At 42.9% G+C, this 22,567-nt stretch overlaps 1 protein-coding gene across 10 annotated transcripts in view; it reads left to right on the top strand.

The window, feature by feature from the left end:
* The window catches only part of MYB (MYB proto-oncogene, transcription factor), a 28,530-nt gene extending 6,389 nt beyond the window's left edge, over positions 1–22,141 (top strand). For 2 of the 10 annotated variants that reach the window (XM_086632054.1, XM_086632053.1), the window contains exons 4-16: positions 67–159; positions 565–785; positions 2,339–2,573; positions 3,374–3,454; positions 3,853–3,957; positions 5,295–5,552; positions 6,609–6,974; positions 8,558–8,700; positions 9,095–9,209; positions 9,296–9,421; positions 10,108–10,218; positions 10,841–10,948; positions 21,404–22,141. In XM_086632054.1, the coding sequence (XP_086488180.1) occupies positions 67–159; positions 565–785; positions 2,339–2,573; positions 3,374–3,454; positions 3,853–3,957; positions 5,295–5,552; positions 6,609–6,974; positions 8,558–8,700; positions 9,095–9,209; positions 9,296–9,421; positions 10,108–10,218; positions 10,841–10,948; positions 21,404–21,520 (2,079 nt within the window). In that variant the 3' untranslated portion in view covers positions 21,521–22,141. The remainder of the gene's footprint in view (positions 1–66; positions 160–564; positions 786–2,338; positions 2,574–3,373; positions 3,455–3,852; positions 3,958–5,294; positions 5,553–6,608; positions 6,975–8,557; positions 8,701–9,094; positions 9,210–9,295; positions 9,422–10,107; positions 10,219–10,840; positions 10,949–21,403) is intronic. The other 8 variants (XM_086632055.1, XM_086632056.1, XM_086632057.1 and 5 more) reach the window with 8 other exon arrangements.
* Positions 22,142–22,567: the final 426 nt, after the last annotated feature.

Raw genomic sequence — 22,567 nt, 5'->3', positions numbered from 1 at the left:
GCGTTATCACTCTACATTCATCTTGCCTAAAGAATGACCTACTGTGCGTGTTTTACACTTCGCTAGAATCGGACAGATGTTCAGTGCCAGCACCGGTGGCAGAAGGTACTAAACCCAGAACTTATCAAAGGGCCGTGGACTAAAGAGGAGGATCAAAGGGTAATCAGTTTTCCTTTCCTTTTTCGGATTAATGCCTTACTAGCAGATTTCATGTGTTGGAGCAAAACTCCTAGAGAGTTCGGTGGTCTCAACACTGATACAGTCAGAAGAAGACTGATCCTATAGTTTCAATGCTTAGTATTTGTGTAGTTTTCTACATAAATTAATTAGTGTTCCTTTACAGCACTGTAATGTAGAAATGCAGTCTAGAAACATCGTTAACTATTACCAGATTTTTCCTTTTGGGTAAAAATATAAGTGGGAAGTGGGGAACCTTGATTGTGTGTTAGTTTTACCATGGCAATTTTGAGAAATGTCATTGAAAATATTGCTCCACCGCAGAAAAATTTGATTGATTCGTTATGCATCGTTAAATACAGGCAGTTTTTATGTCCTTCTTTGAAGGTAATAGAACTCGTGCAGAAATACGGTCCAAAGCGCTGGTCTGTCATTGCTAAGCATTTGAAGGGAAGGATTGGAAAACAGTGCAGGGAGAGGTGGCACAACCATTTGAATCCAGAAGTGAAGAAAACCTCCTGGACAGAAGAGGAAGATAGAATTATTTACCAGGCACACAAGAGGCTGGGAAACAGATGGGCAGAAATTGCAAAGTTGCTGCCTGGACGGTAATGACATATACGTTTAGCTCTTAAACAGGAAAAAAGGAAAAAAGCTGCAGGTCTGAGCAGTTTGTTTCAGTTGCCTTGGGCTGTGCATTATAAATCAAAAAATTTTGGAATCAAAACCTGAAAAGCCAGTGACATAGATGTGCGTTTTTCTCAGCTGGGAACTGTGCGTTTTGGTCAGTACGTGGAACAGTAAGCTATTTTTACACTCTTTTAATGTTTGCCATAGGTAAAAAAGCCCAGTAACTAGAGCAAAACTGTAACAGTTTCCTAAATGTCTGTGCAATCTGATTTGTGCTTGCAATAACTGTCAAAATTCAAATTGATTTAACAGTGAAGGATTAGGCTCTGCAAGTCGAACAGAATTTACATTCAGCTCAGGGTATACCTTCGACATGAAATCCAGTCTGTTTATTGAGAATTTATATAAGAGAAGGCTGCTTTGGCGTTTGTCATTCCTGAATCATCCGGATTATTTTGACCTGTTAAAAATCCATGTATAAACTAGTGGAAGCTGACTTCCTCAAACTCTGGTCCTGGAAATACTTGTCTCATTGAAAGCTTATGCACAGCTTGCATATAATTTCAGAGATTCAGGGTCTTACTTACTGTAGTAAAAGTGACTCAACATAAAGTGTAGTCAAGCAAATACTGCAAGCAAGGGGGAGGTTTCTCTTCCCATTTTTATTCCTGCTATTTGGTGAAACATCTTCAAGGTCTAAATATAATGCCTAAGATCATGGTAGCCTTTTAAGCGGGCATTTGCTAGGCTGCTTTCACCTTCTTGAAGAAAACAAGAAAGGAATTACCCCTGGGAAAGTTTTTCTGTAGCTTCCACACATCACATACCCTTCCAAGGGTACCGTGGGGTGGTGATGTTTTTCAAATAGAGGAGCTGTTTCCAAGCATACTCTCTAAAATCTCACAGACTTGATAAGTTTGCTTTTTCTGACTCACGCATGTGAGAATTTGAATCTCAGTTTTTTTGCAACCAAGAAAAATCCCAGCAGCTTTGTTTACTGAATCTGTGTGTAGAGCATGATGTTGGCATTGTCTAGGTGGCCAGCTGGAAAGTTGCTTGGAAGTTAGTCTTTTCAGAGTTGTTCTCCATGGTCTTTCTTTCCAGCAATGAGATATAGTAAAACTGCAGTGGAATATTGAGACGTAGGAGGAGGATGCCAGTGATCCTTTAGGGTAGCCTCAAAGAGGTGCCCACGTTCACTGTCACCTCACCTCATGGGAATGAGATGAAGCTGAAGCTACTAATTTCCTACAGTTTGAGGACCTAAGGCTTAGAGATGGCTTCAAAAAGTACACAAACAACCGTAGCCCGTTAATTTCTTTTCCCTGCCTTTTATACTGAGCATCTTTCCTGAAAAGTCCAGAGTAGCATTTAATTAATTCCAGAGTAAAGGTGGGGGAAGGAGGAAGGTCAGAGAACAGTTCAAGTTTTAAACAGAAATGGCAACAGCAGTTTCCTGCCCGTTAATCTCAGCCTTGAGTTGGAAACACTCGTTTATAAAACTCCTCAAACGTATGCATTTGTGTTGCAGAACTGATAACGCCATCAAGAACCACTGGAATTCCACTATGCGCCGAAAGGTTGAGCAGGAGGGCTACCTGCAGGAGTCCTCCAAAGGCTGTCACTCCTCAGCAGCCGCCGGCTTTCAGAAGGGCAACCACTTGGTGGCCTTTGCTCACAACCCGCCTTCTGCCCAGCTGCCAGTAGCCGGCCAGCCCCCGCTGGGCAGTGACTACCCCTACTACCACATCTCTGAGCCACAAAACGTGAGTGCTTGAAAATGTGGGGTTTTTTTTTTTTGGTCTTGCCATACCTGATTTCAGGAAGCATGAAGGGTTTTCTCCCAGTTGTGGTAGGCTTGTACGTGTCTGACGTCAGGCAAGGACTACTTTGACTTTGATCTCGACTTCATTCAGTGATGAAAATATGTCCATTTCGAACTGATTGCCGACATTCCGGTGGTGGAACCAGGTTCAGTGTTTTTAACGCCTTGTAAGCAGTGAACATCTTTCCAGTACTGTTTCTTACAGTGGTGAATGTTACACTTATCGAAAAACAGTGGAATTGGATTAATTCTGTGTTCTATGTCAAAATCTCCCACGTTCCTTCAATAATGTTCTGTTTGTGGGTTGCCTGTTGAAACGAAGTAAACAAATATTGTTTTTAATCTAATTCTCTTGCTATTAATGATTAATAATGAAGCAGGCTACTGCTTCGACAGTTACGTGGTAGTGTTTTAGCTGATAATAAATTGCATCTTTTGCATTTTCACTTCAATTTAGAAAAATGTTACAAATGCATCTATAAATTAGTCTTCTTTTCTCGTTCAGGAAGGTTAGATATTTCATATATGAATTTTCTTTCTTCCTCTGTAATGCTCACTGTTGTATTCCTAAAAAAACTGTTTACTTTTCTTGTAAACATTGTTGGGTTTTTTGCTATTTTATCCCCATAGTTTATTAATATTAAGTACCTAAATGTAAAGAATGTTTAACACAAATTCACAATGCAGGCAGACAAGATGATAGAAATAATAACTTTCAGTGTCTTTTGCTTTTTGGCCTAGGTCCCTGGTCAGATCCCATATCCAGTAGCACTGCATGTAAATATTGTCAATGTTCCTCAGCCAGCTGCTGCAGCCATTCAGGTAGATAACTTGAACATCATTTCAAGAGTCAATTTTGTTAAACATTTGATAAATCAAAATGCAGACATTGCACATTAAGGAAACACTTTAATGTAATAAGTGCGAAGAGAGAAAACGGGGAAGGTGGGGGAGTTCTATCGTGGCTAATAATTGCTTCTTCTGAAGTGGATTTAAAACACAGTAGTTGACATCTGGTGTGATAGCTTTCACTTTCTCCATTTCAAATGTCTGTACTGAAATTCGGCAGGGACTTTGGTAGTGGAAAACACAATTGACGTTTGTTTCATCTTTGAGTCTAATTTAGCTGTTGTAACCACAGGACGGCAAGCCATAAGCATTTTAGTTGCTACATCCTATCAGACCTTTATCTTTTCTTTTCCCTTAACTCTTAATTTCAGAGACACTATAATGATGAAGACCCTGAGAAAGAAAAACGAATAAAGGAATTAGAGTTGCTACTAATGTCGACTGAGAATGAACTGAAAGGGCAGCAGGCATTACCAGTAAGATTGTCACTGTGTGCTTGGATGGAGGGATAGCAGCATTACCCCAGTGCTTGTCTTTTTAACTTTTTACTCCCCCTCTGCCTTCAGTACTAATCAAGGCTCTATATTTCCGTTTTAAAAGGATGAAACATAGCACATATATAATCTGTATTTGCTTCGTAAATTCTTCTGTTAAAAAAAAAAAGCAAAAAATTTGCAGGTGTTTACTTTGCAAAGTGGGAGCAGGGCTGGGCTCTGTAACATGATATAATATTTGAAACATGATTGTAGAAAAATGAAAAATCCCACAGATCTTAAATCAATGAGATCTGCATTTCTGGAAGTGTGCAGTGGTTCATGTGATGAAAATGTAGTGCCTGTACATTAGATTTTTCTTCTCTGTGGTATTCTTTCCTTCAGCTATGTTTTATACACTTCGTAAGCTTCAGACTTGGTGCATGTTTGACAGTTTGTTTTACTTCTCTGAATAATGTTAGATTCCTCGTAACTGCATGTGTGGAGCAAATGCTGGCTATTACTGAATTCTCACCCTTTGTTGTATATGCCATTGGGTGTTAATGTGTGAAAACCCTTACGTAATTCCTTAACACCGTCACCAAAGCCAAGAATCCCCAAATCGTTTTTGAAGATAGGTGATAGCCAGCAGATTCTTTTTTTTTTTTTTTTTTTTTTTTTTTTTTGGGTAATGTTTAAATTAATAGTAAAACAACTGCATGCATGATACGTTAGTTTGGCCACTTTTTAACTTTAGTTAATGTTTTGCAATTTCTTCTGTTGCATGATCACACTGGAAAGAAACTTCTGTTAATTTGTCCTTCTGCTTTCCTAACCACGTTGATTTGACAGCCTCTTCATTGCATTGGTGTAAGCTGTAGCATTAGACAGGGATAGCAGAAGAAAAGGAGATAAGCAAACAAAAGCAACTCTAACTCTTAAACCCTTTAGCCTTCTACAGTGCTGAACGCTCAGTAGGGAAATCCTGCCGTTTCTTGCTTCTCACAGAAAATGACTTGCAGACACATTTTGAGCTTTTGGAGTAACACAGTATGAATTGATTATGTGTTAGTAATGATGTATGCTCATAATCCTGGAAGTAAATTATGAGGTAACTTTGGGATAACAAATACAATGCCGATATTACTTAAAACAAGATCTTGCACTGATGAAAGGAAACATCTTGACAATTGTTTCATAGGCATAAGCTTTTAGATGATGATGCAACTACTTTTATCTTTCCTCCAGCGGCATCTAACGCCTTGTGCAATTTCATTGCTAAGTTCCTTCTGCCTTCCCCCCCACCCCCCTTTTCTTTTTTTTTTTTCTTCTTCCTTTAGACACAGAACCACACATCAAACTACCCTGGCTGGCACAGCACCACGATTGCTGACAGCACCAGGACCAGTGGTGACAATGCACCTGTTTCCTGTTTGGGGGAACATCACCACTGTACTCCATCTCCACCGGTGGATCACGGTTGCTTACCTGAGGAAAGTGCATCCCCTGCACGGTGCATGATTGTTCACCAGAGCAACATCCTGGACAATGTTAAGAATCTCTTAGAATTTGCAGAAACACTCCAGTTAATAGACTCCGTAAGTAGACTTGCCGCCTCAGGTGGATTCGTGCGTGGTCAAGGAGTACGGGGAGAGGAACTGGGTCTGTCCTAAATGTGTTTCTGTTTTTCTCCGAGTAACTTCTAATTGCTTCAAGATCTGAAGCTTAGCTTCTGACATAACAAAACGTGGCTGCTCATAAATGAAGCCCTTGAGTGTGGATGCGTATGCTCTTTGTGGGCGTCTCCCTTTCCTGCTACATGTTGGTATGGGAGTGGGATTCTTAGCAAACTGCACAACAGGAGCTTGAAACGATCTCTTGATATTAAGTCTCCTTAAAATAGAATCAGAGGCACCGTGAAACATTTTAAACAACAAAATTATGCTTATTTGTATTTGAAGTGACACGTGCCTTAGGTTTATGTGTGGCTGCTCACCTATATGCATCATTTTCTAAAGGTTTTTGTTGTAGCTTCAATAGCCGCTTCTCCAGGTTTAAGGAGCTTGCCCCGGCATATGTGAAGAACTGGAATCATGCATTTTAAACGCCGAGTAGCTGACTGACATTGACATGGGCCTTTTCTCATCGTGGCTTCTGGGATACTGTGTGTAACAGAAGCGACACGTTGAAATACGTTTGTTGGTGGCACCCTCCTTCAGCAGCGTAGGTGTCTGCTTCACGCAGCATCGTGTCCCGCTCAGCATGTCCAGAGCAGGCGTGCAGGTTAGGTGGAGACCGGTCTTGGTTTAGAGCCCAAGGCACACATTTTTTGGTGGTGAAAAGCACCATCTTCATCCCAAGCAGAAACCCCTGGGCAAGTAGATAGTAAGGACATAATTTTGCTCGTCGTTTCTTCAGGGACTCAGTTGCCGGCAACACTATTAAGATGTTAGACAGTTTGATGCCATCAAGGTCTATATTGAAAACACAAATAAGCGTTCACAGCGTTACTGCTGAAGTAAACAGGGTCAAGCTGAATTGAACTGGGAAAGACTTTGTTGTTGTTGTTGGTTACGGGCATATCCTAGCGCTATATTTTCATGAGGTGGCACTGTACACTGTCTTATAGCTCCGTGCCTCCCACGTTGTTTCAGGATCCTTCATCATGGGGTGATCTCAGCAGTTTTGAATTCTTTGAAGACACAGACACTTCGGCTAGCAAAGCTCCCTCAGGCAAAGTCGTGCAGCTTCAGCAAAGAGGGGCCAGTGCTTGTAGACCTCAAGGACACCCCATCACACACTTGAGCAGAATCATGTCGAGTCAGGGCGCTCCTGGCTCACCAAAGTCCTTATCTGCCTCACAGGGCAGCGTGGCTCCGTGGGTCCTTCTTCGCAAAAGGAGAGGGCACTCCAGCCCCTTAGCCAGTGGCCACGGTAGCACCTTGGTCCTAGCTGACGTCAGCAGCTCAACTCCTCCTAAGCGCTCCCCTGTCAAAAGCCTGCCCTTCTCTCCCTCGCAGGTAGATCAAGACTTCTGCACAGATGTTACTAATTCTCAAAAGTCACCCCAGCCTTAACAATTTAGAAACTAATCCTTTGGAACAAATGACTAATTACCGTTGCACTTGTTGATTTCACTCCGTGTTTGAATCTTCTCACTGCTCTTAGCCTTCACCTCTGAGTTTAGATCATCGGCAAGCTAACTGTTGATTCTCTTCTTTTAAATTCATCTGTGGGGCTTGGGTTGTTTCTTTTTTTATTTGGATCATTTTTGTAGAGGAATACGATTGCTTGCTTTGCTCTTGCTGTTAACTCCTTCATCTACTAGAGTTTAACATTTCTGATCATTTGTAATAGTTTCCATCTCTGTCCACTTACAGTATGATTCATTGACCTAGAAAACCCCAAACTGCATTTAAATAGCATTCAGGTTGTGAGACAAACTGACAACCACCAGAAAATTCAAATCACGGCTCGCCATCCTCAAACTGGGCCATGTAGGGGGGAGCGGAATAGGAATGAGGAGGAAAATGGTCTGTTAAAGTGGCCTGGCGTGCACTTCCAAATTCCTGTCGATGGTTGCTTTGTTTCACAGCTGTAGCACTATTTAAAAGTGTTTTGGTTTTTTTTTGGTTGTGTGTCTGTGTTGGTTTTTCCTTGGTTTGGCTTTAGTCCTTGAAGTCAGAGAAACACTATTTCATGAAGGATAGCAAAAGATTGCATGTAATGATCTCCCACTGTATCTCCACTTGCCTATTTGATATTTTAATCATATAGCTTTTATCCAGTGAAATCCATGTTTTCTTACATGCCATATTTTTCTGAAGGGTATTTTAATCTGATGCAAGTTGAGCCTAGAAGGTAATAAGGTGAATCACTGTCAGAATAAAAGGATGCCACTACACTCACAGATTTGTAGGCACTAGAAAGGGAAGCAATATTTTAGTTTACTAAGTAGAACTCAAGCAATTTTCTCCAAACTGATACTGCTGTCTCCTTTTCGGTCAGCTATTTCTGTTCCCAAACACTCTACGTGCCCATCACAGGTGGCAGTTTTCATTTTACGCTGTGAAAATGGAGCACTTTGTTTTGAGAGAGATGATAGGAAATTTATTTTTCTGCCATAAACATTTTATTTACTTCCTTAGAAATGCCCAGATTCCCCACATAAATCTTTGTGGAATTTAGCCCCGTTTCCTGTGACTTGTTTCTGAAACATCCCTTACTTGTTTTTACCCAATTCTCACTTGGGAATACTGCTCTTAAAATGGATTAAAATTTATTTGCAGAAAATCCAAACTGGGCTTTTAAGATTTGTCTCGTAAAGTGGTGGAGAGTGTTAATAACCGAGTGTCATTTTCTTTAGAACTTCCCTCTCTCAAAATGCTCATTTTGGCTTCCTGAATGCTCCAGCCAAACTGTTGAATACTGTTTTGCCACATAGTCAGGTACCTCACATACACCTGCCCCCATCGTACCATCAGGAGAATCGCTTTTGTCAACAAAAAGGAAATAATTTCTTTTTCTTTTGTTCAATAATGTCGATTTTAAAAGTCAGCTTCGTAATCTTGTTCCTGTTGATTTTTCCTTTCTCAACCTGCAGTTCTTAAACACCTCATCCAATCACGAAAACCTGAACCTGGACAACCCTGCGCTAACCTCCACACCGGTGTGTGGCCATAAGATGGCTGTTACCACGCCGTTCCACAGGGACCAGACTTTCAAAGCTCAGAAGGAAAATCATGTGTAAGTCTGTTAGCACGTCTTGTTGGATTCACGAGGGTTCATTTCTTCAGGTTTGCACACAACCAGAGTGCTGGGTCACTGTATGCTTCCTGCAGTTATTTGCTAATATATTCAGATTTTTCTTAGTTTGGAGTAAGACTTCCACTGCATAACTGTGGAGGTGGGTTATTATTTCAGAACAATCATGCATATAGATCACCATTTTTTTAAATAAAGCCATTCTACCTTATCACAGTTAAACAGATGTTTTGCCAGAAAAGCGAAATAGATTACAGAATTGCAGGGAAATATTTGTCTGTGTCTTAAAGCAGCCACTGCCTGTAGGCATGTATTTCTGTAAAGAGGTAATATTTCCAAGCGTGCTCCTTTAAAGTTTTTCTCCCTCTTTTTAAAGTTTCAGAACTCCAGCAATCAAGAGGTCGATATTAGAGAGCTCTCCAAGAACACCCACTCCATTCAAAAATGCACTTGCAGCTCAGGAAATCAAATATGGTCCTTTGAAGATGCTGGTAAGAAGGAAACAATGATAAAAGTTGCTTTGGTATTAGTGCAGAGAGATGTTCTGGGACTTGGATAAAACGTTTCTTCCTTTCAGCCTCAAACTCCGACTCATCTTGTAGAAGATCTGCAGGACGTTATCAAGCAGGAGTCGGAGGAAACTGCAATAGTGGCTGGCCTACATGAAAGTGGACCCCCTTTGCTGAAGAAAATCAAACAAGAGGTAAATCTCAAACTTACCGGAGGCAATTTAATTCAGCACTCTTTGCTGAGAAACTTATACCAATACCTTTTCTGTTAAATAGCTGTGTCTGTTTTTCTTTCATGTGAGCCCCAAGATCTTAGTGTCGGTTCTATATAGTATACTAAGCATGCCTAATTCATCTCCCATTGATTTCCATAGAAGTCTTTCTGCTGTTTTCAGCAGGGGTTTGCTTGGGCTGTTCTAATGCAGTTTTCGTTTGAAACTTCAAAAGAAAAAAAAAATAAGACAGGAATTTGGATTGAATCTTTCTAATATTGGTGAAAACTATAGAAGAACCCCACAGGGACCAAGCTCCATGGAGTGACTTAGAAACCTGAACATTTGAGGACATTGCTTTATGTTACTTTGTCACTAAAGTTCTAAAAATACATATATTCTCAATCCTTTCTAGGGGATTAAACTCCTGACTACTGACAGAGCGTTGAGTGCAAGTATTCAAAGTTTTATTAGGTGGGGATCTTTTTGAGAACCTTGAACTCTTTTTTTTTTTCTGCAAAGAGCAAGGGTGCTGTAAAAGACAGAACTGTAAATGTACATTATGCATGGCTGTGAAGAATATTTATTCAATTTATTAAGCAACTGGCAGATAAATCTCCTGGTCAGTTAGGTACTGATTTTTATTATGGTGTTTTTCCTGCTTTCAGGTGGAGTCTCCAACAGATAAAGCTGGAAATTTTTTTTGCTCAAATCACTGGGAAGGAGAAAACCTGAACACTCAGCTCTTTACACATGCATCTACTGTGGAAGACGTGCCAGTAAGTGTAAGTTTTCACACCACCAAATGATTTTTCTGTTGTACATCCCTGTTCAGTTCTTATATGCAAGAGGGAAAATACTTTGTCTGACCTTCCTTACAAGTAGGCAATATTTATTATTTCCATATCGTTTTCCTGTATTGAGCATAAGAAGCAAAATCCCAGTCCTAATTAGATCACGGCAATGCCTATAGAAGGTAGCAGAAGTTGCAGTCATTGTGCAGCCCACAGTCTTTGCACTTGGAGGACGCCTGCACCTGTGTACAGAAATGACTAGGTTGCGGAGTTAAAACTGGTAAAAGAAAGAGAGAGTCTGTTTTGTTTTGTGCAAAGGAGACCTTGCGTGAGCATGGTTCCCTTTGTTTCGTCGGGACTATGCAATGTTACTGATATCCTTGCACTTGGGAGTTTCACTGGATGAAAAGCCTTTGCACATGACAATGCTCCTCCGAAGCCAAGTCGCAGGGACCTCAGGCTGAGGTCTGCTCCCAGGCTGAGCACTCTGTGACCGTACCCAGTGTTGCACCCTTTGCAGTCAGGCTGGGTTTGCTTTTTATGCATTCGGATTCGGGTTGTTCTCTTGAGTAACTGAAAATCGTTTTTTTTCTCTTTTCCTGTTCAGAATCTTCTGAGCAGCTCCATTTTAAAGATGCCCGGGTCTGAGGAGGATGGTAGTCTTCACAAAACATTTACAGTACCTAGGAACAGGCCACTGGCTAGTCCACTGCAGGTAACTATTATTTGATAAAAATACTCTTTGTATATAAAAATACATATATATATTGCTTTCTCACAGACTGATTTAAAGTTTTGGGTATGCAAAAATGAAACGTTCCGATGAACCTGGTCAAGGATCTCACTTTACCTGTGGAGTGTGAGGTGGCTGCAGCTGTGCCAGGAAGCTAAAGAGGGAAAAGCCCCGTGCGTGGAGCATTGTAACTAAGTGTTAAGATGGTAGAATCAAGCATTCATGCAGCCCAGAGGCTTTTTGCTATAGACTTCTTGGAGGCGTCTCTTGCTGTTTTGGAGAGCAGGAGAGCTGAATGGGGTGGTGGTGGCCAGAACTTGTCACTGGCTGTGGGATGAGAGGAGGGACCCTGGCACTGCCCAGCTGGCTGGCACAGTCGTGGCTGGTATTGCCCATCCAGCCAAGCACCAGGACAGCCTTTCCCTCAGCGCAGGCTGAGGTCACACCAAAAACGGGGTTGTAAATGGTGGTCTGAAGGGGCCTTGTAATGCTTATGGCCAGTTGTGCATCTGGAGATGTCTGAACCAAATTAAGTGTGCGACTGTTTTAATGTAAGCCAGACGAGAGGCTGGGTTTTACATGTTTATGGTTGTACCAAGTCTTCACAAACATGGACATGTGCTGTACTTTAAAGTACTTGGCTACTTACTACATAGGGCCTGATCCAAAGCCCACCAAAGTCAGAAGTCATGCACAGAATGAAACACAGCGTAGATAATGGTCAATTATCCTTCCACCACAGTCTGTATTTTTGAGGTAGATGAATAAGTGATTTTATATCCCTTCTCCACACAGGCGAATGGAGGGAAAGTGTGTCATTCCCCAGGGTAAGTCACTATCAGAAAGGAAATTAGAACTCCATAGTTCCTGACTTTCAGACAGGCAGTCCACATGGCTAATCCTTTCTTTCCTCCCTTTTTCCAGAATTTACATTAGGAGTTATTTACAGTGGGAAGGAATGAACAAAACATGATTTTGATTAAGCATCTCTAGCCAGGCATTATAAAGCGAGTTATTAAAATTTCACACATGTCCCTCTTTGGCACAGTTTGCCATGGAGTAGGTTTATATTTTGCATTGCAGAATCATCTGATAAAAAGCAACTTTGGAGAGCAGGGACTGTGTCTTCCCCCTTCATGGGGGTCTCCGTAGGGGCTTTTTCTCACGACCCGTGTTTCTTAGCTGCACCGTGGTAGACAACTAAGAGAAGGGTCAGAACATCCTCACTCTCCCCACTGCCCCTGGGTTAGGGCAGTTATTTGGGGACTGGATTCAGACCGTCTCGTGGCGAAGGGGCCCAGGGCTCCAGCTTTGGTGGGGTGGGTCACTGGAGCTCCCTGGCTGGCGAGTGGGAGGAGGCTGCAGGTGCCCGTGAGCTCAGCCCCACTGCCTTGCCGGCGTGCCAATGCCTGGCCACGTCCCCTGGCCAAACTCCAGGCTTCTCCGTCAGTTTAGGGCAAAATTTTCAGGTAGCTAAACAGAGCATGCTGCGGGTTGTCCTGTTAGTGGTAGTTGCCTGCACTCTGTGTGTAATAAAAACGGAGCATCTGAGGTGCCTGTAAAATAGGATCTTTTGATCTTTGGCGTGACAGTGTTATGTTTCCTGCTGTCTAAAAATAATTTCTTTACAAGCTGCTGTAAATGAAAGGGCTTGTTTAACCTTCTCTCCTCACTCATGTTGGTTTTGTTCAGGAAGTTTACACGAGTCAATTGGTGGGCCATACTAGATCCCGTTCCGCAGTCCTCACTCAGGAAAAGCCTTTAATTTTACATGTTAAAAGTCAGGTATTCTCATTCTTTGGATAAAGAGGGCTTTTCCTTAAGTAGGAACTGAGTTAAAAATGACTTCCCAACTCATCTCAGTGTTTAAAACGCGTTGAACTGAAAGAAAAAGCAGTTGTAAAAAGCCTCAAAATGAGTATTTAGTATGCAGCTTCTTGGTGAACCAGTATGAATGTAAAATTGTTCTCTCTGCTGATGAAGGAACATTGTTTCAGCTGACGTAGTCATAGAATCATAGAATCATAGAATGGTTAGAGTTGGAAGGGACCTTAAAGATCATCTAGTTCTAACCCCCTGCCATGGGCAGGGACACCCTCCACTACACCAGCTTGCCCAAAGCCTCATCCAGCCTGGCCTTGAACACTTCCAGGGATGGGGCAGCCACAGCTTCTCTGGGCAATCTGTTCCACTGCCTCACCACCCTGTGAGTGAAAAATTTCTTCCTTATATCTAATCTAAATCTGCCCTCTTTCAGTTTAAATCCATTGCCCCTTGTCCTGTCACTACACGCCCTTGTAAAAAGTCCCTCTCCAGCTTTCCTGTAGCCCCTTTAGGTACTGGAAAGCTGCTATAAGATCACCCCGGAGCCTTCTCTTCTCCAGGCTGAACAGCCCCAACTCTCTCAGCCTGTCTTCATAGCAGAGGCGTTCCAGCCCTCGGATCATCTTCGTGGCCTCCTCTGGACCCGCTCCAGCAGCTTCATGTCCTTCTTGTGCTGGGGACTCCAGAGCTGAATGCAGTATTCTAGGGGGGGTCTCATAAGAGCAGAGTAGAGGGGCAGAATCACCTTCCTCGACCTGCTGGCCACGCTTCTTTTGATGCAGCCCAGGATACGGTTGGTCCTAAATGAAGAATGAGGGCAGAGGTGTGTGACAGTGGCATAGACAGCTTTTTCACAGTGAAATACAGACATTTTGTAACAGTGCAGTATTGCCTGACGATCACTGTGCTCTCAGAATTGGACTTAGTGTCATGGTTAAAAGGGGGAATCTGCTTCATCCCTGGAAAGGCTGCCTGGCCTCACGTCGGAGGGGAGTTTAGCCCCGTAGAGCTCAGACAGGACACGCGGTCCTGGCTCCCTTTCATGCCCAAAACTGCTGCTGCTCTGCCCTAATGCTTCTCCCCCTCTGTGCCAGTGGGGCCAGACGTCTGTGTGAGGGCACAGCGTGACTAAAGGGCGCAAAGCAATTCAAAATGTCAGTGTTTATGCTTGATTTTGACTGGTGGCATTTTGTACAAGACCAGTTTTTAGCGTGTTCTTATGCTTTCTAGTTTATAATTTGGTATATTGCCCACATACACGTACACACACACATGGATGGACATACGGACACTGGACTAAATCCATCGAGTGCCTCCAGGAAGACATGAAACACCAGGCAATGCAGCTGGGTGAAATTTAATTGTGTCTGCATATGTTTACATTGCTGCTGGTAATATTTTGGGCCTGATCCAACTGTTCTTACTGAGGCAAATTGTCACTGACTTCAGTCCAAGTAAGAATTATAGCACTCTCTGCACCTTGGGATGTGTGCATGGAGAGGGAAGTGAGACAGAAAGAGAACACTAGATTTATTTTTTTTTTCAATATGCTTTTAATATGCTTGGTTCTTAAAATTCCATTTTCTTTTGAATTTGAACTTAGGTAAGAGGGAGGTAGCATGCTTACCAGCCCGCAGTATTTTTCTTTGCCTTAATAATTTGCACTGCATTTGCATAAAGAAAAAGATATTTGGCTAGCAATAGGCTCACCAAAGTGCCTGACTACTTATTGTTTTGCTGTTACGTTCCAAAGGAGACGAGAGTAACAAATGTTCAAAGCAATCTCTAAGGATATTTTTTCTGCATTTTGGACATATGACTGATAGTACACAACTTGGTAGATAATGGCTGATGACCATATCAGACAGCATGATATATGTATGATTCACCGTCACTTAGGGAGGAACAGCATGTTGCATCATTTGGCATGTGAGGTCAGGTAGCTGCTTATAACTGCACTGAGAATGTGGTGGTATCAGTTTTGCACTATGCAATGGGAGAAAGAATCCCCTTAGACCCAAGAAGAGTTTGGGCTTCATCCTCATTTGATCCCCTGGTTAAGTCTCTGTAAAATGCTGGATGTAAAGGCAGCTGCGTGTAGGATCTTTCTGGTAAGGTATGAAGTTTCAGCCAGCTTTTTTATCCGTTGTGGCAGATCTCATGGTTGTGCATTGGGTATTCTCTTCCTGGCAGGAACAGGAGATGTCTCACCAAACCCACGCGTTGCCTTGGGGTGGAATTACTCTTACGCTCCATGGCATGGATCTCAAATACTTCTGCTCTATTTTGGAGGAGTTAGTTACAACCTACATTTTTACGTACTATGTTTTTGCCACTCAGACAGTACTTAATTTCACCGTAGGGAGATTTTGGCCTTACTAGGAACTTTTCCAAGGGTTAAGAATTTGGGATAACATACGAAGCCCTTATTGAGGCAGACTCATGATCTGTACTGAGGATTTGCTTGAATAGTGCCTCCTAAGGGGTTACGTAAAAACTGTTTCTGGCTATTCCTGTGTAAAAGTTATGGTTTATTTCACATTATGCTCTGTAGCCAATCAAACAAGTAGCAGTACATAATGCAAACTATCCTAACATAGACCCTTTAACAGATAGAAAAGTAGGCTGAATCATAGACCATCCACCCAAACCTGCAGGCTATCAAAAGACACCATGAAATGGAACCTTTTAAGAAAATAGTGCTGCTTTGATATCTTCTTCCCCCAGTAACAAAGGAAACAACACACGGTAGAAGCCCTGCAAGCTAAAGAGAATGTTCTTCAACCCCTAGCTCCTGTCACTTTCCATTTTTTAACCACAGACTGACACGTTTCAGCTCGAGTTTCCTGACTTTCAGCGGTTTATGTAACCATTTTCTTTAAAGAGTAAGTTTAAGGGATTTTAAAGCAGTTACTTTGTTAACCTTTTCAGGAGTGTGCTCTGTCGTTAACCTTAATTATCTATGCTTAAAAAGTGAAATGTGGAATTTCATTTGCAGCCAGTTGTCAGACAAATGTATAGGAGAGGCAGCACGTTCTTCTGCAGCAGCAGACTTTCTCTGGTTTTCCTCCATGGCTTTTTTGGGGCCAGAAGATCCCAAAATCTCATACTCTGTTTAATCAAGGGAGGGGGAGAAGCAACGCTGTGCTCAAGTCCAGAGAGGTGTAAGATTTGCAGAGCAAGGGGAGTTTCCCTCACTTGCAATGTCACTTCTCTCACCAGTGCCTGATGTGTACAGGGGCTGTGCTTGGCACAGTTGAGCGAGGCAAAAGGAGGTGGAAGTTAACAGCAGATCAGCCATCACGTTTCCTCCCAGGGCAGCAGAATTTAGGTTGTGAACAGATCAGGAGTTACAGCTGCCCCGAGCAGGGAGTGGTCTCTCAGAAAGAAGAAAAGTGAAAGAAAAGAAAAAGACTATCAGCCCCTGCAGCAATGTGTTCTGATCTGCGAATAAAATAAAAAAAAAAAGCTTAAGGACAAAACTAGAAAGGGACTGAATATCCTGATCTGAGTTGCAGGTGCTTAGCCCATTTCTGTATCTCCTCCCTTAATTTTACTTGGAAAACTCATATATCTCAAACAGGAGTTTTGTCTGAGGGTTTGACTTCAGGGTTAAGCCCTTAAAAGTGCCACCAAACAGCTCTTTCTAGCACTGGTATCAGACTTATAACAAAAGCTGAAAAATTGGACCATCTTACTCTCGGATTTAGCAAGCTGTACTTCTGAGCAGCTAGGGAAGCCCCAGAGTTTCTGAGAAGGCCGTCCCATGTCCCAGAGAAGAACTAGCAACACGAGCAGAAATAGTGCTCTGCCTTAGCAAATGAAGTAGAATTCATTTATGGTCCTTGAGTTTTTAATTAGTCTTTATTGTCTGGTCTTGAGAAGTAAAAGGGCTTCTTTTGGTTCTGTGTCCTTACAGAATAGAAAGCCATACTATTCTATGTGATATGCATTGTATTCTGCTAGGAAATGGCTTTTTTAAGGATTGCTTTACTGTTTCGAAAGGAGTACTGCATTTCTGTTGCAAGCTTTCTTTTCAGTGGCATGTTCTGCGAATTATCAATACAATGAAATCTAAGGGAAAATCGGCAAGATATCCAGCTTCTCGCAGTGGAGAAACAGGATAAGATACCTTCTAATAGCCTGAGCCTTCTAAATAATTTAAACGTTTTGGCTTGTTTTGGTTTTAAATGCCAGCACAACTTGTCTAAATTAATGGGAATGTATGTAACACCAGTAACTGTGCTGGAGTTGCTGAAGATACCTGCCAGCATAGCAGAGATTTAAAATCTGTCTTGTAACACGGTTCTTTGCCCAAAGATTTTTACTACACTTCCATCAGTTTGGGAGCTTGGTACTGCAGGACTGCAGCATTTGGTTTTGGCATGCGCTGCTAGCATGCAGGGTGTCGTAACGCAGGAGCTTTCTTAATCTATGCAGACAGCACATGAAAAGGCGGTCCAGGCTCCCAGTGCAGAAGGACTAGTTCTGTTAGAAAAGCACCTTTCCACAGTCTTTTCTTTCCTTACTCTGGTCTGTTTTCTCTAGATGGTCCAAGTTTTTATTTAAAGTGCTTTAACTGGATATCCCAGTTACAGCTTTGACAGTTTGTTTACAGTTCGCATCTGCCTGAGGGCAGTTGAAGGCACGTTACAGGATAAGTGAGGTAGTTTTGCTGCCAGCAGAAGGATGTGCTGGTAGGATTACTGAGGTTAAAAAAAAAATGAGCCAAGGAGAATGACATAGCTGGAATCGTACCATGGGTCTGTAATTTTATCCTATGGGAACTCGTAGTGGCATACCTTCTTCTCCCCTCCACACTCTGTTTTAACTTAAAGAGAGAAAACTGCTGTGTGTGGAAGAGAAAAATACAGCTGAAAAAACTTAAATTCTTTTAATTGACAGTAAAACTAGGAGTAGTCTCCTGCTCTTTGAGGCAATAAAAAAAAAATAAATCTGTGGAATGAATTGTACTGCAGAAATCCCTTTCTTTCCCAACTGGCTAGGGATTTAGGTGCCAAAATGAACACCTCACTCTTAGATGGCTGAATTTAAGTAGAATGACTCCACTGAGTCATTGAAAACATGCCCATCAATTTAGGTGGGTTTTGGGTCAAGCCTTTCGGCTTCTAGTTCCAAAGCTTTTGTGTTTCCATCCATCGTTTTGCAGAGCTGGACTTCTAAATGTGATAGGGGAGATGCAGTGGGCATTCTACAAAAGGGGTGGTCTGACTTTGCCTTCCGTGCCATTTCCCTGCATGCCCCTGGCTTTCTGCCTGGCTCTCTCCTCTTTCGGTACGTTTGCCAAGCGCTGCGTTCTGCGGGGCGCTGCCGCTGTCCCGTGACGGAGCCCTGCCAGTACTCGCTGCGGTGCCGGCGTGGAAGGAGGGTTGTGCTTTTCCCTGTTTACTGAGGGATCCCGTGCTCTGTGCGTGCCCAGGGCCGGCGAGGCTCTTCTCTGCCTGGGTCATGGCACCCAGCGCTCCCTGCCAAGGAGGGAAGTAAAACTTCTCGCGTCGGGATGACTTTCACACGTGCCTCCGGCGCTGCGCGGCAGGGCTGGCGAGGCAGCGGCGTTGTGCTTTGTTTGGTGGTGGCTGCTGGGAGCCAAGGCTTCAGACAGAAAACGTGTATTAAAAATACCCACTTTATCTGAGTTCCCCAGCAGAGAACTGAAAACTGTCTTAGTAAATATACTCCTTCAGTAAATACACTACTTTGGGTTAAATTCTGCATTCTTTCCTGGAGCAAAGCTCTCACCACCGTCAGTGAGACTGCAAAGTTAGTCACTTTTTATAAATTGTCCCAGGAGGCAAAAAATAGCGTAATGTGTTTCTGAGAAAACAATACAAGGGTCAAAACTCTGTGGAGTAGACTCTCTCGCTGTCTCTAAGGCAAAACTTGGGTGAGTGATTTCAAGCGGGTTGAAGTCAGAGGTCTGGCTCATCCTCCTGCCGCTTGCCGTGTTTGCTGCCCGCTGCTTCCCTGGGGCTCTGGAGCAGCCGAGCCCGGAGGGAGGACGGAGGGTTGCTGCCTGCCTGAGCAGCTTCTGCTGCTCTGACGTCAGGTTAAACGAAGACCAGGCTTCCAGTGGAATGAGTGACATGTAGGAGCCTGCTGAGATGTTGGAGATATCAGGATACAGATTTATTATTTTCTCTTTTCTAAGCGCATGGCTGTTATACAAAGAGCTCAGTGTAGATACCAACAATTAAGCCTAATTTATGAATTCGGGACACTCCTTGCCTGATGTTACTTCTGTTTTTTAAAAGTTGACGTGCTGTGACAGATGGACTTTTCCTTACCTGTTTTCACTTATATAGGGGACTGCGGACCTCACTTTTCTAGAGCAGTGCATTTGAGCTTTGGGAGATCATGAGGAAATACCAGCTGGACACCTATTTTTGTACTTTGAAGTGATGGATATTCTGGAAGTACCAACTGCTTTTGAGGTGTACAGACCAAATCTGACTTCTAAGTAAATCCGATGGGATTTTACCAGGCATTAAATTGGTCCCTGATGCAAATACCTCTAAAATAATAGGGTAAAATATTCACAGGTGCCTGATCCTCCCACTGAGGATCAACAGGAGGCTGTAGGTTCCCAGCTGATGTCGGTGCCTTTGAAAAAGTCACCCTGGAAGCTGTTTAACCAAAACATAAAAGAATCTGTGGCATGTCGCATGCGTGTCTGCGGCATGCAGAAAGTATGTCACACCTGCTTTTTGGCTGTGGCATGTGCCCTAGGCTGAACCACAGCACAGGTTGAAGCACAACACAGGTTGAAGCACTCTAGAAAAGAGGTGTATGGCAAGCTTGTTCGCTTCACAGATGCGGCTTTCCCACAAAAAGCTGCAGAAACGTAATGATTTGAGGTCTGACCTGGTTCTCCTTCACCCAGGGAACTCCCGCTGAAGCTCAGCAGGAGTTTTGCCTGCAAAAAGGCGTCAGGAGCAGAGACAACATTTGGAATTTGTCTACAGAGAAGAGAAAGCTATGTCTAGGGAAGCCCAGCAGAAGTTTACAGAGGATTAAGGTGCTTGCCCTGATCTTGGCCACACTGCTCACTTATCCATTGATTTTGTCCTTTTTAGACTCTAAGTCCTCTGAGGCAGAGAATGTCAGTCCCAGTGTTTGTACCAGTGCCCTGATTAGGGCATGTTATGAGAAATTATCTGTATTTCATATGTTGCCCAGCCTTTACCATCCGTATGTCTCAGATAACACTGTTTACAGGCAGAAGAGCATTCTCTAAACATTTAGGCCAGAGAATAATATAAGGATCCTCTTGCACAGTTAGCAACTAGAAGGAGCAGCGTGAAGAGCCGTGGGCACGCTGGGACAGTTCTGCTCTTAGCAGGTGGTTTGTAGTCCACTAAATTATGCTTCGCCCACTGTTATAGACATTGGGAAGGCTTTAGCCATCTCTTTGGGCAATGCAAAGGTGATCTCTCTGGAGCTGCAAAGGTGATCCTTGTTGGAAGCAGAGGAGAATAGGGAAGGGTTTCTCCTGACTTGTCTTTATTGGTGGGTCTTGGGCATAGACCTTCTCAGTCTTTAAGAGTACGGGTATCTCCTTGCTGGCAGGCAGCTTTCTGTTAAGCACAGGTGTGTGCATTTTTGGAATGCAGGGTTGGAATTCATGCAACTAGCTCCATATAATAATAGAGGGTTTTTTCAGGGCTTAGTGAGTATCTTGACATGGAAAGGCAGACACACTGAGTAAGTGAAAGAGTTCAACAGAAAAAAAAAAGAAGTGTAAATGTGTGTGTATACTGGTAAATTGCAGGAGCTTTGAAATTTCATTACCGTTTTTGGCTCAAGGCAATGAGAAACATCTTGCATGTGTAGTGAGTAAATAAATACAGCGCGCGCAACCCTCTGCAGATATGTTTATCTCACTTTAACATTATCCTAAATGGTGTCTGTAACCTCCATAAATACCACAAGAAGTGAAATGGCTCACGCGATAATTAAAATGCTGTTTCTGCCGAGAGTCGTTCCCCCGCCACCCTCTCCTCTCCTCTCCTTCGCCGGAGGAGCTCTGCTAATGGGCACGTGCTAATCGCTGCGCGCAGGTGGAAGCAGCTTCGAGCGCGGGACTTTTTGTCGGCTGTGGTCGGGCTGCCAGGGTTGTCAGGTTCATCCAGGGAACGCAGGGGCAGAGCTGAGTGAAAGTTCTGGAGTGAAAGCTGGGCAGGCGTTTGTGCGTGGTGATAGCACTGAGCATGGTAACTGGGCTTTAACCTGCCTGCGCCCTGTTGCCCGTGAAGTCCACCTGCAAGTAAATTCTGGTTTTAGGCTTTTCATGGAAAGGAAAGATTAAAGGTAAGGCTATAGATATGGCCTCGTAGAGAAGACACCGGGGAGGTTTCCATCTTGGCCCTTGTGGTTTGCCCTTCTGCAGGTCTTCTGGTCTGCCCACCCCTCCGGTCACTGGCTGAGAAGTGGGGGGGTGATATTTTTTTGCCTCTTGTGTTGAGATTTCAATTTCTTTGGAGATGGGACAACGTCCTACTGCGTGTTCATGCAACAATTAGCGGCGAGCGGGCCCGGCTTCAGCTGAGGCTACAAGTAAATCACCCCAAATCTCTCTGCCTGCTTCTAATTTAGCATCTGAACAACGCCTGGGAGTCAGCGTCCTGCGGGAAGATCGAGGATCAGATGGCCCTGACGGACCAGGCACGCAAGTACATGGCCGCCTTCCCCACCCGGGCTCTGGTGATGTGAAAGGGTCGCCGGACAGAGAAGCATTATGGTTTTGAGAACACTTCACCTCTGCGGGGAAATTCCTGTTCCTCTGCTTGGAGACTTTTCGTGAATGGGAGAAGAGCCTATCTTTGTTGTGGTACAACAGTTGGGAGCAGCACAAAGTGCATTTAGTCACTCAGCATATATATTCTTGTTGGATTTCACCCAACTTAAGAGGATTTGTTTTGTTTTGTTTTTAATAAGTGATACTTGCCTAAATTATTAGGTATTACATTTGAATCAGTAATTAATGATCTTAAGTGCAGACTTACAATAAAAGGTAATTTTTTTGTACTTTTTGAGATCAAGCAGACCTGATACACCAGTATTGTTATTTCAGTGATGCGCTAGCCAGGGGCGGGGTTTTGTTCGTTTCTTTTTTTAATTTTTTTTTTTAATGATAAAAGAGCAGGTACTCAAACATATATTTTAAATCACTGAACAAAAATGCATTGGTGTAAAATACTGAAGTGAAAAGCATTACTACAAACGCTAGTCTGTGCGAAGGGGGAAAACTGATCAAGATGGTGAATGCTCAAACATCCATGCCTCTTGAAATACTCTTTCATTCTGTTATGGTTCTAGACCATTATACATTGTGTGTTTCTGTTTGGGGGGGGGGGTAATTAGCTTGCTTTAAAAAATATTACTGTATGAAACATAGATTTATGAGAAAAATTATATTTTTATTCAGTAATTTAATTTTGTAAATGCCAAATGAATACTGTGTTTTGCTGCTACAGACCTTAGCGTGTAGACATGCTGCTAGTGTAAAAGGAGCAGTAGAGCTTTATATGGAAAGAAAACAAATGTTGATGTTAGCTAATTGACTATGCACTAGCATTTCAGACCTTTTTATTTTAACTTTTTTTACATCATTTATATTTTTTCCCCCTTTTTTTATAAGCAATATTTTTGAACACTGTTCCTGGGAGATTTTTTTTTTTTGTCTGGATGTGTTGTTTTGTTTCTCATTGGTTTGTAACAGCATGCATTGCACCTTCATATGTTTGGGAGAACACTGTC

The sequence above is a fragment of the Tauraco erythrolophus genome, chromosome 2 (assembly GCF_009769465.1).
Source record: "Tauraco erythrolophus isolate bTauEry1 chromosome 2, bTauEry1.pri, whole genome shotgun sequence".
In the NCBI taxonomy this organism is placed as follows: domain Eukaryota; kingdom Metazoa; phylum Chordata; class Aves; order Musophagiformes; family Musophagidae; genus Tauraco; species Tauraco erythrolophus.
The sequence above is the reverse complement of the archived record's forward strand: the minus strand, read 5'-3'. Positions and strand labels throughout refer to the sequence as shown.